General features: G+C 37.7%; 1 protein-coding gene across 8 annotated transcripts; it reads left to right on the plus strand.

Moving 5' to 3' along the window:
- The first annotated feature begins 79 nt into the window (after positions 1 to 79).
- LOC108606391 (ubiquitin carboxyl-terminal hydrolase Usp2) lies at positions 80 to 13,293 on the plus strand. Of its 8 annotated transcripts, none has more exons than XM_017996461.1 (11): positions 80 to 164; positions 1,782 to 1,925; positions 1,987 to 2,655; positions 5,712 to 6,728; positions 10,490 to 10,685; positions 11,626 to 11,775; positions 11,835 to 12,048; positions 12,108 to 12,430; positions 12,490 to 12,639; positions 13,048 to 13,135; positions 13,191 to 13,293. In XM_017996461.1, exons 3-11 carry the CDS (start codon positions 2,152 to 2,154, stop codon positions 13,261 to 13,263), a joined length of 2,715 nt encoding a protein of 904 aa, XP_017851950.1. In that variant the 5' UTR covers positions 80 to 164; positions 1,782 to 1,925; positions 1,987 to 2,151; the 3' UTR covers positions 13,264 to 13,293. The 8 variants fall into 8 exon arrangements, with proteins under 8 accessions (XP_017851950.1, XP_017851951.1, XP_017851954.1 ...); XM_017996462.2 differs by having other exon boundaries at positions 84 to 164; positions 13,048 to 13,126; XM_017996465.1 differs by lacking the exon at positions 5,712 to 6,728 and having other exon boundaries at positions 89 to 164.
- Positions 13,294 to 16,939: the final 3,646 nt, after the last annotated feature.

Genomic DNA, 16,939 nt, shown 5'->3' on the forward strand with positions numbered 1-16,939 from the left:
ATGAGCAAAGAAAATCGTTTAGTATGCCTATCGACATTGTTACTCTCGAAATAACAGAGCTATCAAAAACAGTCTCGATAATAATGTTCGATAGTATCGAGCAGCGCTGTGGGCTGAAAAATTGCATATAAAAATAATAAGCCAATAAACTAAGTTATTACCATGTAAATCAACTCCTTCAGTGTAAACTATATGTGTTAACCTGTGCCTGTGTGTGAGCGTGCTTGAATTAATATATATATAAATATATACAAAAATCGGTAATATAGTAATGCCTATTGAAAAGGAAAAAAATTTATATCTAGCGTCGTGAGTGAGTGGGTTGTGTGTGGTGGTGATGATGAATTTTATAAATAAATATGCTGATACTGTCATTGCCAGTGCTAAATAGGCTAACGTTTAAACATAAATACCTGCATACTAGCAGAAAAATTCACAAAACGCACTCGTCACTTTTCCACTTTCCATTTTTGAGAAAGATATTTCACTTTGCGTAATTCGTACGTTTGCCTGCCTGCCTGCTTGGCCGCGAATATGTATGCACGTATGCATGTATTATATATATACGTGTGTGTGTGTATGTATGTGTGTGTTAGTGTGTCGCTGTCGCCAATATCAATATTGCTATCTCATTTACGCGTGGGGCGTTTATAGGCCAGGCACAGCAGCGCAGTTTTTACTACTGCCACCCCCTTCATCACCCAACAGGAACGTGGCGACCGCCAGCGCCACAGCCAGCTGTGTGTGTGCTCTTAAGCGCTTTTATAAATAGATTCGCCTCTTTTTTTTTTTTGATTTTTCTTTTATTATAATTATTTCGATTTTTGACGCGATTTTCGGCGCATTGGAATGTGTGTGTGTGTGTGTGAAGCTGAATGAGTTGCGCGTTGTTGTTGTTGTTGTTGTTGCTACATAGCTGTTATGAATGTAATAGTAGTTGCAACTGTATGCGTGTAGTTGTAGTAGTTGAATTTATGAACGGGAGAGATCGATACGATAGTGACCATGTGTCGCTGACTGTCTGTTTGTTTACGTGTGCCTATGCATGTGTGTGTTTGTGTGTGTGTGAGAGTTTGTAACTCACACATACAAGGAAATATGAGCCAACGGTTTCCTCGGTTACAATGACATTGCTGCTAACCGTATTGGGCCGTAGACAGCCTGGCGGCATCTTTTACTAGCAAAAACACACATATACATGCATACATAACAGTTGTGTATGTGTACATATACAACTTCAATGTTACCGCATACCTACCCCACTCACACACACATACATACAGTTGTTGATGGCCAAGGTGCAGCGCCAACTCAACTGAGAGCGAGAAAAAAGCAACTTTAAGCTTTTTTATTGTATTTGTTTAGTAAACAAGTGAAATGTTATTGACAATGAGCTGTTAAGTGTTGAGTTCGCTATAAAAAAAAAGTAACTGTAGTTGACAAAAATGCAAAAAAAAAATGCGGCCAAGAATCAATGCAAACATGTGTTGCTTAGTCAAAGCTTTTGTTTAAAATAAACACACACACATACACACAGCTATAATTTAAATTTAACACATTTATAAAAAAAATTTAATATATGCATGTTATTTATGAGACACACACACACATACATACATATGTATATAGCGTATACATATTAATTTATTTAAAATGCGTATGTGTGTGCATTAATTATAGCAACTTTTATATGTGCCACACGCATAAGCAGCGCACATTAATTTTTTGCTGTGCTAAAGTTTATATATGTATATATGTATATTAATTATGCTATTTTACAGTTTGCCTAATCTACACTGCAACAATAACGGGTCTTACATCTCTAAGCATAAGCAACTGTAAACTGATAGAAACAACAACAACTAAGCATAATAATAAATAGCAAAACATGTAAACAAAACTGCAAAAATTTCAACAAATTCAAGGTGAGTATTCGCTTTCAATCAATTGCCAACAAATTGACGCAGCTTTTTGATTTATTTGCAGCAATAGCAACAAAGCAACGCCAAAAAGCAAGTAACGGTTCAACGGTTTAACGGTTCAACAGTTAGAGAAGCATTCTGCAGAGAGGCGACGTCTTGAGTTTCGAGTGGTGGCTCTAAAACGGCAAACTGTTGCGTTTGAAGCGGTAGAACGCTGCTGGCCACTAATATGCGTGTGATTTCGCCGCGTAGATCGTCAACGTCAGCAGCGGGTAGCAGCAGTCTATACGGCACAACATCCTCCAGTGGCAGCGGCAGCGGCAGCAGCAGCTCCACAAACAGCAGCAACATTAACAACAGCAGCAGCATTAGCGGCGGCCACAGCAGCAGCAGCAGCGGCGTTGGCGCCACAAGCAACGGCTATAGCCGCTACCCCTCCTCGTACTACGATCGCGGCAGCAGTCTATCCAAATTATCCGCTGCCTCAACATCCGCATCCTCATACAATTATCACAGCAGCGCCAGCAGCGGCGTCGGCAGTGGCAGCAGCTACTATCCAAGCTCCTATACGCCGCGTCTTAGCACGCAGCGCAATAGCATTGGCTCCAGCTCATATCTAGGCGGTGGTGCATCCTCCCATCTAAGCAGCAGCAGCAGCAGCAGTTCGGGCTATCGCAATTCGTCTTATCTCAGCAACTACAACAATGATGCACTTGCGTTTGGCCGACACGGAGTGAGTGCACTTTCACTTTTTAAACGTCCATACCCACCCAATCTCTCTCTCTCTCTCTCTCTCTCTCTATGATATATTTATAATATTTAAAGCTATCATTTGTTATACCCCGCCCCCCTTCACTATTTATTCCATACTACTATTTAAGTTGGTGGCTGAAGTACAGAGTTTCATATTTAGTTATAATTTGTATTTTTAATTATTATTTATCATTCGTACGCTGGGCATATTCGAGTGTAGTTCTAACCCGCTCCCCTATCCCCCCCACACACATACACACACACACACAGCATTACCTTGAAAAGCTTTAAACTTTAGCATTGAACTGCGCACACACACACACACACACACACACACATAGAGAGAATGCCAGCTGTTGTATCTGTAGCTCAATTGTGAGCTTACATCTAGTTCGTCATATTCAACATAATTAAAGTTCAAGGCTGTCTAGCATAGCAGTTATGAATGCACGACATAAATACCATATCAGTTATATAACTTTCTATGTATTTGTAACGCTCAGACATTTTTCATTGAAATATTTTTGGCTATCAATAATTGACTGAGCGGTGTTCAATTAAATAAAAACAATAACAAATCAATTCCAAGCACTTTAGCTACAAATTAAGAAAATCAAATCAAATAATAAATATTGAGCAAATTTCTATAAAAAATGAAAGACATAAATATTTTGTTTAAATTTCAAGTTGTTTATTTTACATTTAAATTCAAGTTGAATTATTACAACAAATGAGTTTAAGCTTTTTTTGCAAACTCAAGCATAAGCATAACTTTTAATGCAATAATTAATTTATAAGTTAAATTGAAAAGAATTTACTGCAGTAAATATTTGTTTATGCTCAAATAAAAATAAGTGCTATGTTTAATATTTATTAAAAATATACAAATTGTCAAGGATATTTTGTCTATATTTAGCAATCTAATTACGTGCCTTCAAAGGTTTTTTTTATATTTAACAATTTAATTTTAGATTTGTTTGGAATAGTTTTTATTGTTGTGTGTGTGTGTGTGTGTGCGCGTGTTTTAGTATTTTAAATTTTAATCAGCTTTTGGCTGCGTGTTTCATTTTTGATTTGATTTGATTTTGTTTTGTGCATTGTCCAAGAAGTTTACTAGTCTCGAATCCTTTCAAGTTACATGCGTTCACCTTTCATGCCGGCGGCTATACACATGTGTGTGTGTGTGTGTGTATATAGTAGCTGTATATATGTATTTAATGTATATATAGGGATTGCATTGCTGCCTACTTGGTTTGCTTTATTTATTCCCAAAGGCGGCACCAATACAAATACATATATATATAGTAACTACCCCAGTTGGCATGCCAAACCCCAAAACGAGAGCAGCCCCCACACCCCAGCACGCCCCTAGGCTACAGCTATTATATATATATATGGTATATATACTGTTATTTCTGACAAGTTGTCGGCATTTTGAAGTTACGTTTCATACGAATTGCAGGCAACTTGTCAATTTGTTGTTTTGTTTACATATATTATATATATAGTGAGTTGAGCTGTTAACAAAATTGCGATAAGGTAACGGATGCGTCATAAGCACACCCACACACACACAAACGCACACGCACACGCACATACAATGAAATGTTTTGGCCAAAGCCGAACCACTTGTTGGCAGCGCTCCAACTGCAACAATAATAAATGTGGCTCAACGCCCTTGTGCTACACACAAACACACACAGAGATACACACACACACACACATATACATATATGTATGTATATAATTTTGTTGCTGCTTGCCTCGTCGCAAATTCGAAATTCGCAATAAGCTTAATGCGATCTCTCTCTCGTTCGTTCCCTCTCTCTCTCTTCTTTGTCTCTCTGCATGTGTTTGCTGTCTCAGGATAAGTTTGAGCGTTGCCAGACTTAGAATTTTTTCAAATTACTTCAGTTTAAATTTAACACTATTCGATTCGAAAATCGATAGCTCGATTAATAGACAAAGCTTAGGCGTCTTGCCAAAGGAGCAGCAAATCCATCTAGTGTGTTTTTAAAAGTTAACCTTGCAGTTTCTATTCAGTGAACGAAACAATGAAGTTTTTTATACACAAGTTTAATACGCTGTATAAAAATATTGGACCCCATACTAGGCAATATCTGCGTATTCTATTGACTTCGGTATGTTTTTAAATATAACCACAAGGTTTTGTTTCATTTGGTTTGCAACTTAGCCGAGTCATTATTTTTGACATTCGAAATTTTCTCATATGAAAAAGTTGCTTACAATAGTTATGTGTTTTAAATATAAATAAGCATTGCTATCAGTTAGAAATTATGAATTAGAACATTCCAGCAATGATTGCAATTCCTTGTGCTTCGTCTAAGGATATTTTTTTTAAATAAATTAATAAGCTGTCTGCTTTTTATTTGAGCATTCAACTTTTGGCATACAAGACAAATAAAAATCATAAATAATAGACTTGAAATAGAAATTTTAGCATAATTTTGTAGCATTATAGAATTGTTAAAGCATAGCTTGCTATATAATCGGTTGTAATTTGTAAATAGTTTGCTTATATTGAATATGTAGCAAGTAAATTTGCCAATATATATAATATCTAACTGTATTGTAGGACTAGAGTCTGTTAGTTTTACTCAATAGGCGCCTCTCTTCATCACTTTACGTTAGCGTAAAGTTTTTTTTTTTGAACTCTGCACTTGAAGCACAGCGGTCTATTAGTTGCGTTGCGGTTTGTGTTTATCGATATGCTGCCCACAATTCGTTTGTCTTTCATTTGTTTAATTTATATTCTATATATTCATTTCATATTGTTATTTATTTTATATATTATATTTTGTTTTTGTTTATGATGCGAAAAAATTTGATTTGTAATTTGCTGTGCCATGTGATGCAAACATGTAATTGTTATCGTTAATCGTTATCGTTGCCGTTACCGTTAACGTTCACCAAAAATCTCACGATCACGATCACGATCACGATCTCGAACCGAACACCGCATTTTGTATAAATGTTGCAACAACAAAAATTCAAATTCATGTCGAACCCAAAAAGTTGGCGCGCCGCACCAAGAGCGCCACAACGAATGGCGATGTCCTAGCCGCCGCCAGCAGCAGCAGCGGCGCAGCTAACTGCAGCACATTAAAGAGCGACGACTATGGCGGCGGCGGCGTCGGCGGAGCTGCTGCGACGCTGCGTCGCGATCGAGACAGAGACGCTGCTGCTCGCAAGCTGCCGCCAAGTGGCAGCGATGCCAATGGCAACAATCGCGACAGCTGCGGCAGTATTAAACGTTTGTCTAGCTCATGCTCATCATCATCCCTAGCACGTTTAGTGGCCACCTCTGGTCTGGATATGTACGAAAAGTACAGTCCCGCCAACTATAAACCCAACTGTGAACTGTCACGTTCCAGATCGGCTGTCAATGAAGTCGCCGGCGCCGACGCTGAAAGCAGCAGCAACAAACTTAACAACAACAGCAGCAATGACAACAGCACAACTTGTACCGTTACCTTGGACAGACCGCGCAGCAGTCGCTACAGTCGTCTCTACAGCAACAGCAGCGACGCTGGCGACAACGAAGCAGCAGCAGCTGCAGCAGCAACAACAACACGCGTCAGCGGACGCAGCGGCAGCGGCAAATATACGCTCAGCACCAGCAGCAGCGGCGGCGATGTGCCCACAGCAACATTCACGCTGCGCAGCAATCGCAGTCGACGCAGCGCAGCGTCGGATGCTGCCACGCCCACATCGAATGGCCATGCAGCCGCAGCAGCAGCAGCAGCAGCAGAGACAAGCAGCAGCAGCAATGGGCTGGATGCGAAGCTCAATGGACTTTCGCTGCTTTCGAGTTCGCCCAAGCGCAATGCAATCTATGCCAGCGATACGACAGATGATGCAACTGCCACAAATGGTGGCGACACAGCTGTAACTGTTACTGTCTCTGCTGCTGCTGCTGGTGCGCGTGCTGCCTCTGCTGCTGCTGCTGCTGATGAAAATGGCGATGTTGATGACGATGGCGATGTTAGTGCCACAGCAACTGTAACGCTCGGCGATGGGGCACGCAGCAAGGTAAAGCAAAAGTTGCAGCAAGAGCAGCAAGCAAAGCAAAACAAGCAAAAGCAAACAAAACAGAACAAACAACAAAATTTTAATAATTGCCTGCGCGCCTACTAAAACGCATGAGCATGCGATAACTCGATATCATATCGATAACAATGTTAGTTGAGCTGCTGTTGCCAGTGATTTTCGTTTGATTTCCCTGCTTGCAGCAAGCCACGCCCCTGCCCGCCCAAACCAACACCAACCAATCATTTCGATACAGTCAACTAATTATCGTCTATCGATCACGTATTTTGTTTGTCTCTATGTCTCTCTGTCTTTGTTTTTTCGTCTACGTTTTTGAGTTTGTCTTACTGTTAATCGTTAATCGTTATCGCCCACAAGCATTTTAATCGATTTACATATTGTCTATGTATATTTCTATATTTTTAGCTAAACTCTTGCAGTTCGCCAGCCTTCTAACAAAATTAACTAACTAATACACACACACATAGACACACACACACACACACATACACAGCTAAGTAAAGTGAAAGAGCAAACCAAACCAAGAGCAATTTGAAACCAAAAACCAATTTTAGCGATAACACACACACACAATCGATAACACACACACGATAAACAATCGAAAGCCAACGATAAAAGACGCGCTGCTAACCACAACAACCAAAGTTCAAAGCAATTCTATTTTAGTAAAAAAGAAAACTTAGTAGTTTTTATTTACAACAAAAAAAAACAACAAGCAATTAAACGAGAAATAGCTAAAGCAAAAGTGTGTGTAATCTTATATAAAAATATATATATCTAATATATATATATATATATATATATATACATATATATAAAGAGAGAGTGAAGTATGTATTTTTGGTAAGCACAGTACGTCATTTTTCCCAAAAAGCTGAAACGAAGCTAAGCTATACACAACTATAAAATAACTCACAGAACAACTAAATATAGTAACTATATAAACATAACGGTAAATGAACTTGTGGTGGGACTGGAGCAAGCGAACAGAGCCCATTGAAGCGAGTTGAGCTGTTGAATAATGTTAGAAATTAAGAAGACCAGAGGATTCCAAAAGATTCCAGCGTCCAAGCTGCCAAGCAACAAAGCAAATACTTCCCCAACAGCAACAGCAACGACGACAGCAGCAGCAACAACAACAACAACAACAATAAAAACGCAAAGCAAAAAGACAGCACAACAGCAAACGCTGCTAAAGCGACAACCAAAGACAATTGCTGCCAGCAGCAGCACCACTAAGCAGAGCAGCAGCAGCAACAATCGCGCCATTGCCCAAAATACTTCAGTAACAACTCCGGGCGGCGGCGGCAATCCGGCGCGCCAAGCCAATCAGCGTTTTTTTCTAGTTCCGCACTACCACGATCCGAACTTTCTTAGATCCGAGTGTGATCTGGCATTGGCGCAGGTTGACAAAGCTAAACCCCAGCAGCAGCAGCGGCGTTGCAAAGCTGGCGAGGATTGCAAAAATAACAACAGCAATCAGCAGAGCAACAGCAGCAGCAGATTGAGCGGCAGTGGTTTGACTTTGTCTGACATGCGTCGTCAGGTGGCGCTGAATGGCAATCAAAGCGCCAACGGCAGCAGCAACAGCAACATAAATCGCATAGCAGGAGCAGCAGCAGCAGCAGCTGGCAGCAGCTCAACAACCGTCCATAGAATCGATATCAAATACAGTCATAATAAGTTGACAACAGCAGCGGCGCAGAAAGCGGCGCTAGCAGAGAAGAATTCAACGGCAGCCGCTGTGGCAGCAGCAGTGGTTGCACCACCTGCTGTCGGTCGCATTGTTGCTGCCAAATTGAAGCCGTTGCTGCTGCAGAGCAACAACAATCAGCAGCAGAGCGGCAGTCAAAGCTACAACAATAACAATAATAACAATAACAGCAGCAACAGCAATCAAAGTGCTGCAAACAGCAACAGCAACAACAATATGCAGCGACAGCAGCAGCAGCAGCTGCAACAACAACAACAACAACAACATGACGATATAACTTATATAGACAGCGATGATGCGCCCACAACAGCAGCAGCAGCAACAACAACAGCAACAACAGTTAAAAAAAGCAGCAATAGCTGCTACTTTAAGCCCATAACGCCGCCATTGCAGCTGCGCAACAGCAGCAACCACAACGGCAGCAACAGCAGCGCTAGTGACAAACCCGCCAGCCAACGCGCTGTGCGTCCCAAGTCCACAATCATAGCCAGCTCCAATTCCAACTTTGCTGCCAGCTATGAAAAGTTCAATAGCTATAAGCACACAAATGGCGAGCAGCGACCCAAGGAGCGGGAGCGGGACAGTAATGCGCGTCGCTATGGCATCGACTCTTTAAGCATCAAGGCATCAATTGAAAAGTTCAACAATTTGAGTGAGCAGAAGCAGCAGCGTCAGCCGCTGCCACGCAACGCGACAGCAGCAGCCACAAGCACAGCAGCAGCAACTGTTGCTGGCAGCGGCAGCAGCAGCAATCTACAGCAGCGTTATGTCAACGATTTGGAAAGCGCGCGTGTTAGCGCCGGCTATAGCAGCAGCTTAACGCGCGCCGCCTACCGCACCGGCAACAGCAACAGCGCCAGCAGCAACAGCAATCACAGCAGCAGCAACATAACGCATCACATGAGCAACAGCAACAGCACATTGGCTACAGTAGCGCCGCATGCCAAATCCGCCAATCGCATTGGACATGGACTGCTCGCCAAGGCCACCAGTGGCAACTTGGATACAGCAGCAATTGCTGCCGTTAGCACAACAGCAGCAGCAACCACTAAGGTAAATCATCATTATCATCATCAGCAGCGGCATCATCAGAACAATGACAATGGCAAACAATTGGCCAACAACCAGACCTTCAGTTCCGTCACTGCCAATGGCAATGTCAATGCCAACAACGCCTCCATCTCCACATCCTCAACTGTCACCGTCACCGTCTCCGTCTCCGCCTCTGCCACAGTCAACAGTGTCACAGCCAGCGATAGCGTAAGTTGGCGCCCCAAAAAGACAAAAAAAAAAAAAGAAAAAAAAAACGAAATTGCTCTAGAAATTTAAATGAGCGTAGCTCTGTCTCTCTCTTTCACACTCTCTCTATCTATCTCTGTCTATTTCCGTGTACTCTCTCTCTCTCTCTCTCTCTCTATCTTACTGTCACTGTCTGTTTCCGTTTTTTGACTTTTTGTTCAACAGCAGCTCAAGTAGCTTCAAAGTCTTTGCGCATTGTCCTCAGTACACGAATTTTTGTTTTAATTTAGCAACAAGTCACGAATTTAAATTTATTATAACTATTGTTTAATTTAGGTTTTGCTGCAGCCAAGATGATTTAATTATTATTGGGTTTTTGGTTTCATTTTGATTCTATCGATAGTATCGATAACAATCTGTGCGGTATATATCGCTTTGCTGTTTGTATTCGTTTTAATAATTCATTTTCATATATATATTTTTTTTTTGTGGCAAGCATGTGGTTTGTTGCTTTTATTTACATTTTTAAGCACTCACACACACACACGCGCACACACACATTCAACCCACTCACCTATACATACCACGAATTAAACTTTATTGCTTTGGTTTTTTCTATTTTTAACTAACGCTCGAATGTTGGCTGCTTTTGATTATTAACGTACTAAACTGAAAATGACAATCGATTGGCATTTGTCTTTGCCTTTGGACACACATTCCCCCCTTAACATCAATTCTATGCTCCTAGGAGTTCGATTTATATTAATTCTCCCAACTGTTTGATCTGCAGTCGGTGCGCATTGGCAGCTCCTCGAGCGCTCGCTCGGTGCTGCCCCCAGTCTCGCCCACGTCCAGTCGCTACTGGGATCGGGACAGCGGTCGCGGCAGCAGCAATATCACAACCACTTCCATTGGCTCCTCACTGAGCAGCAAGCATAACAGTCTTGACGAGAATGGCAAGAGCTCGCGCGATGAGAAGTCTGAGGGTAAGTCCAATATTTTTTGATATTCTTTTATTTTAAGAGAATAATTTAGACAACATTTCTTATAACAAATATACTAGAAAAATATGATATATATCAGCAAATCAAATCCGAAAAGTTTTTGGCATTGATTAGATTGCTTCAAAATGAGCTTATTAATATTTAAATCTTATAGAAAAGAATTAAAGATTTTAAAATTGTATTACAAATATAAAAAAATAGATAAATTTATCGTTTTAGGCTTTCAATTTTAATCTAAGAAATAATTTAAACTTTTAAATTGCAAGAATTTAATTTCGAAACTTAAATTGAAATTGATTTTTATGCATTAAAATTTCATCTAAATACAAATAAGATTTAAGAAACTGAATTTTAAATAATAATAATCTTATAAATAACTAGAAATTAATTTTAAATTTATATTATATTTATTCGAATAATCAATTCAATTTAACACAATCAAAGTAATTCAAATTTTGAAAAAGAAATAAATTTGTATTTTAGCTTGCAGTTTAAGTATTATTTAACCATTTATAATAAAAATCAAATAAATCAAAACATAGCAAACGATTTCTGAAATCTAAAGTGTTGCTATATATATGTATTTTGATTTGAGAATTTATTGTTCTCCGATCGCAGTAGTTCTCGTTGCATATGTCATATTCCAAATGTATCGGTATTTAAGTATTTATATTTATTTTTGTTTGTTTGGTTTTGTTTATTTGTTATTGATTGATTTAGCAATCAATCAATTAAACGATTCACATCCATAGTCATAGTCAATGCGCAATGCCGTCGGTTAATCCACACAGCAGAAGAAGATCTCAAATCCATAGTCCGCCATCCGAATTGGGGAGTGCCATTTGGGCGAGGCCCAGTTAGCAATTGACGCATACAATAAAACAAAATAAATAAATGTATAAATTTCTGATATAACTTGCAGGTCTCTGCGGTCTGAGAAACATTGGCAACACCTGTTTCATGAACTCGGTCATCCAATGCCTGAGCCACACAACCGAGCTGACTTGCTTCCTGCGCGCCTATCACGCCAGCACGCGCTCCTCCAACAGCAAGGATCAGCAGATACTGCATGGTGAGTTGGGCAAACAAATCGAACATCCAAATTGATTGTAATTGCTAATTTTGCTGCAGAGTTTGCCAAGCTCATACAGGAGATGTGGACATCGGATGTGCATAGCGTAACGCCTATGGAATTGAAGCGCGCATTCTCGAGCAAGCATCGCATGTACAGTGACTACAATCAGCAGGATGCGCAGGAGTTTTTACGCTTCTTCCTCGACTCGCTGCACTCGGCACTCAACTCGGGCATCAAAGGTGAAACGCTTAACATTGATGATAATCTCAGGTGCGTAGCGCGTAACTTAACGCTCAGTTCAGCATTAACTAACTCCAATCCATTTGTAGTGACAATAAAAAGGCCGATTTGACTTGGGAGTGGTATGCACGGCATGAGAATTCGCTGATACGCGATTTGTTTGTGGGCCAGCTGAAGAGCACGCTGAAGTGCACCACATGCGGCAATACGAGCGTCACTTTTGATCCCTTTTGGGATTTGAGCGTGCCGCTGCCTTCGTCGTCGCGCTGCAAACTAGAGGCTTGCCTGGATTTGTTCATACGCGAGGAGGTGCTCGATGGCGATGAGATGCCCACATGCGCCAAATGCAAGACGCGCAGAAAATGCACCAAAAGCTTTACCATACAGCGTTTTCCCAAATATTTGGTTATACGTGCGTCTCCCAGCTATTATTTACTACTATTATATAACTAATTATATCGCATACAATAGATCTAAAGCGTTTCTCCGAAACACGCTGGAGCAAGCTGTCAAACATTGTGGAGTTTCCAACGGGCGATCGTGAGCTCAACATGGCCTCCTATGGCGCCAACGCAAATTCGAATGTGCATTATTCGCTCTATGCGATCTCCAATCACATGGGTATGCTCGACTAGCTTATACACTTTTTATACACTTTGACACTTTTGTAAATAATGGAAAAAGGGTATCATGCAAATGTATGTAACAGGGAGAAGGAGGCGTGGCAGACACCATAAAGTATATATATATTCTTGAACAGCTCGACGAGCTGATGTCCGTCCGTCCGTCTGTATGAGCGTTTGTTGCTCAGCAACTATTAGAGCTAGAGCAATCAAATTTGGTATGTAGGTCCAGGATAAAACGATTTTATTTATTTTTTATTTATTTCCTCCCCTCCATTATATTAATCTTTAAAAATCTGAAATAAATCACAAAATTGCCTGTCAAAGTGTATCTAAAAGTTGATGGCGCCCAACTTTAATTTGTCCACTTGTTTTTTATATAATTAAATTATTTATACAATTGCAGGCTCAACGGCTAGCGGTCACTATGTAGCACTTTGCAAGCATCCAGTCTCACGCAAATGGCATGAGTTTAACGATAATAGGTACTCTAGGTATTACTTACGCTATTTTTTGCATTTTTATTTATTTGATTTATGCATTTTGCAGCGTTACTGATGCTATACCTGAACATCGTCTCGTTTCATCCAGTGCCTATATTTTATTCTACGAACGAGCGTAAGGCTAAGCAACTCAACAAAAAAAAACAATATCAACAACAACAACACACCAACAACAGCAGCAGCAACAAACAACAACAACAACAACACTAACTACAACAACAACAAACATAATACAATATTTTGATCACAGTTTTGTTAGTTGCCAAAAACAAAAAAAAATTCTCAACTCAAACTCAACTCTTGTCTTCTGCTTAGAACAAATAACGTAAGAAAAATCCAAAACCAAATTGCAGTTTTAGCAAGCCAAAAAGAAAAAAAAAACAAAAATCCGCACACATTGGCTAATAAATTTTGTAAATCACTTTTGGTTTAATGTTGATGTACATATAAAAAAAAAAACGATGCTAGCTTCATTTTGAATTGAAAACCAAAAAAAAATCAAGCACATCAATTTTTGTATGTCTGTATATATATATATATATGTGTGTATATGGCTACGCATATGTATATATATATAAATATGTGTATATATAAGTATACGAGAAGCAACTAGTTATTGCAAAAATGCGACTTACGGCAAACCATTTCGACAATGAAAAAAACACTCAGTTAATTCTACAAAATTTTAATTTGCATTTCTCGCTGGCAAATTCAGTTTGTTTTGTCAATCTTTTTAGCAACTTTCGATCATTTAGAATACACAAATACAAACAAACAAACATACATATAATTATACACACACATATACGCGCGCAATCATAGTTCTATATATCATTTGTGTATGTAAAAGCAAAGCGTCTGGCCATAGTCGCAAGCAATGCAAAACCTGAAGAAAAACAAACGCGTTTCAAATATATATATATAAAAATGTATGTATAGATATGTAGAAGATATGTTGTTAACGCTGTGGTTTGCCGCAAGTTGTGTGACGTGGTTGTGTACAAACAAAAAGGAACACTAATAAAAATTATAAAACAAAACTTAAATTTAATAAGTGCATTGAATTCAACAATTGCAATTACAATTAAAGAAACTTTAAAACTTGTGCAATGTATATCAATGAAAAAATTGATTGAACGAATAATCACACACACACACACTCACACACAGACACACACATACACATTCTCAAACGTTGATGAAGTAAAAGCTAAGCTAACAACTCAATCAGGCTTTTAGCAAAATTATATTATAAATTAAACAACAAATGCAACCTGACACGAAACTAAATAAATAAATAATTAACTAAGCGTTTAAGTGAATGAACAATTCTATGACAAGCAAGTGTGAAACTAAAAACATCAAGCAAACGAAACGTACTTATGATAAATGCTAGCTGTATATAAAAATAATTGTAAAACAAAAATAAGCAACACACAAATTGTTGAAAACAAAAAAATAGAAGAAGCAGCGCCAATAATAACTTGAAATGCTTACCAAGTATTTTGTTGTAAATTGTTTTGTTTAGTTTTTATATTTTATATACATATACATATATATATATATTTTCTGTTTTAACACGGCAAGCAATCGTTTCAATTCGAAAACAAAAACCAAAACTAGTCTCAAAGCTACAGATGGTATATTAAAGCAATTGAGCTACTTAATATACACAATTATATATAATACATTTTTTTTTCTTTGAATTAAACATATACATAAATTTAGTTAAAATTTTTGAATGTGAATCGAACCCTACACTTTGTGCACATATTTAAGTAAATGCTATTGCTACTACTGTTTTTGTTGCCTAATTAATTTATATAATTTATTTATTTATTTATTGTATTTGTATTTATGTAAATGAGCACACACACACACACACACGCATACACTCAGACATATATAAGTGCAAGTGAGAGAAATTCAAAACAAGACACATTACTTATTTATTTTAAAAAGAGAGAAAACAACAACAACAACAACTACTATATACATATATTTTTTTCTGGCTTAACTATTAGTTAAAATTATAATTGTTGGATATTTTACTAACGTTACAAACAAAATAAAAACCACAAAAAAAAAAAACAACAAAAAAAATTCATAACGAAATATAAAACGCAAAAAAAAAAAAACAAACAAAAAATACAAAAAACAAAATCACAACCAAACGCATTATTTTTTTAAAATCAATTCAAAAGAAAAGTCAAAACCAAATAAAATCTATTTGATATTACCTCAAAAATTGTCAATCAATCAATCTTTTTTTACAGCTGCTGCTACTTGGAAGATGTGAAAGAGAAGAAATAAAAACACAAACACATCGAATTGACATTCATAAATAGACACTGCTGCATTTTATTTAGACTTTTATATTGGTAGCTATAACATTTCTATAAACTCTGTAATTTGTTTTTCGTTTAATATTTGTTTGCGTCAAGTTAATAACTTCAGCGTTTGGACACTGGGCTGTTGGATTTTAATTAACGCATATATTAATACACACACACATATAAACAATTACATTTAGTATTCGAGTAGTATATACCAAACTCTTTCACAAACATTTTTGTGTTTTACGCTTTCAGATTTTCCAGCTCCATGCCAACTGTAAGTATTTGGAATTCGTTGGTTTTCAGCTCATTAGATTCGTCACTCTATAAAAATATACAATTATATATATATCTGTTGTATACGTATATTTGTATAGTATGCACTACATTTAGATATTTCAAAAAATGGGGAAAAAATTGTCGCATTTGCGTGTGTATATAGTATGTAATAAGTATATCCGATATTTGATAAATGGATGTAGAAAATACTTTCTGCTTACATACATTTATAAAAATACAAGAGGGTCCATACGTTACAGCAAATATTGATTTTTTTGGTATTTTTTTTTTTTTTTAGTAGTTTTCGTAAAATTCTTTTGTTTATGGTTTTTTTTGTTAACATTCACATTTAATACTACAAGTTGTTTGTCAATTTACAGACATTTCAATATATGTATGTGAATATTTTATGTAGCTAGTGGTACAGTGGACACTCGCAGACGAATTTCAAATTTGCGGACGGTTGTCTTAAATTTAAAAAAAAAAATTAATTTTGCATAAATTCTGTGCATCTTGTTCTTCGATTTCAGTGCTGCTCCATTTCAATAAAATGTTTTAGCTGCTTTGGCCCACTGTACAACTCTAGTGTAAACGAAAATTGGCAGCGTCGCAAAGTAAAATGCAAAAGCTTTGAGTTTAAATTTTAAAAAACAAGCCCAGTTCATTCAACAATTTCCTAAAAGTAGGTAACATTCCTTATTTACTTTCGTTATTTAAAATCTGCAAACCACAAAGCATCTAAATACAGTAAATATTTCTAAGAAATCTGTATGTTTCAAGCTTTTTTGTCCTAACTGTGGACACTTTTTGTTAACAACATCAATGCATAGTATGTAGTACTTAACAACAAATAACACTCAATATATAATTTGTTTATTATGTTTGCTGTTGTTGTGGCGGTTGTGGGGAAATTATGCTAAACACATGTATGTATGTACATATATAGATTATAGATTCTTTGCTAGTTTCGACATTTAAAAATTCATAACATTTATTGGCTAAGGCAAAAAAAAAAAAAAACAATAAACAACTTGTTTTATATATTAGTATAATTGTAATAATAATAATAAACAACACACGCACATTCAGAGCATTAAACTTGCGCTTAAATCTAAATAGATAGTTAGTTAGATAGACAGACAGACATACAAAGCCACAATTGTTGTGTCATTTATGACAG

This window comes from Drosophila busckii, chromosome X (assembly GCF_011750605.1).
Source record: "Drosophila busckii strain San Diego stock center, stock number 13000-0081.31 chromosome X, ASM1175060v1, whole genome shotgun sequence".
NCBI lineage: Eukaryota > Metazoa > Arthropoda > Insecta > Diptera > Drosophilidae > Drosophila > Drosophila busckii.

Bases quoted from the DNA above. Each gene is read 5' to 3' on its own strand.
- LOC108606391 (XM_017996461.1), top strand. From the start codon at position 2,152: ATGCGTGTGATTTCGCCGCGTAGATCGTCAACGTCAGCAGCGGGTAGC. The intron at 12,431-12,489 runs GTGCGTCTCCCA...CGCATACAATAG, and splicing joins TCCCAAATATTTGGTTATAC to ATCTAAAGCGTTTCTCCGAA. The intron at 13,136-13,190 runs GTATTACTTACG...TGCATTTTGCAG, and splicing joins AACGATAATAGGTACTCTAG to CGTTACTGATGCTATACCTG.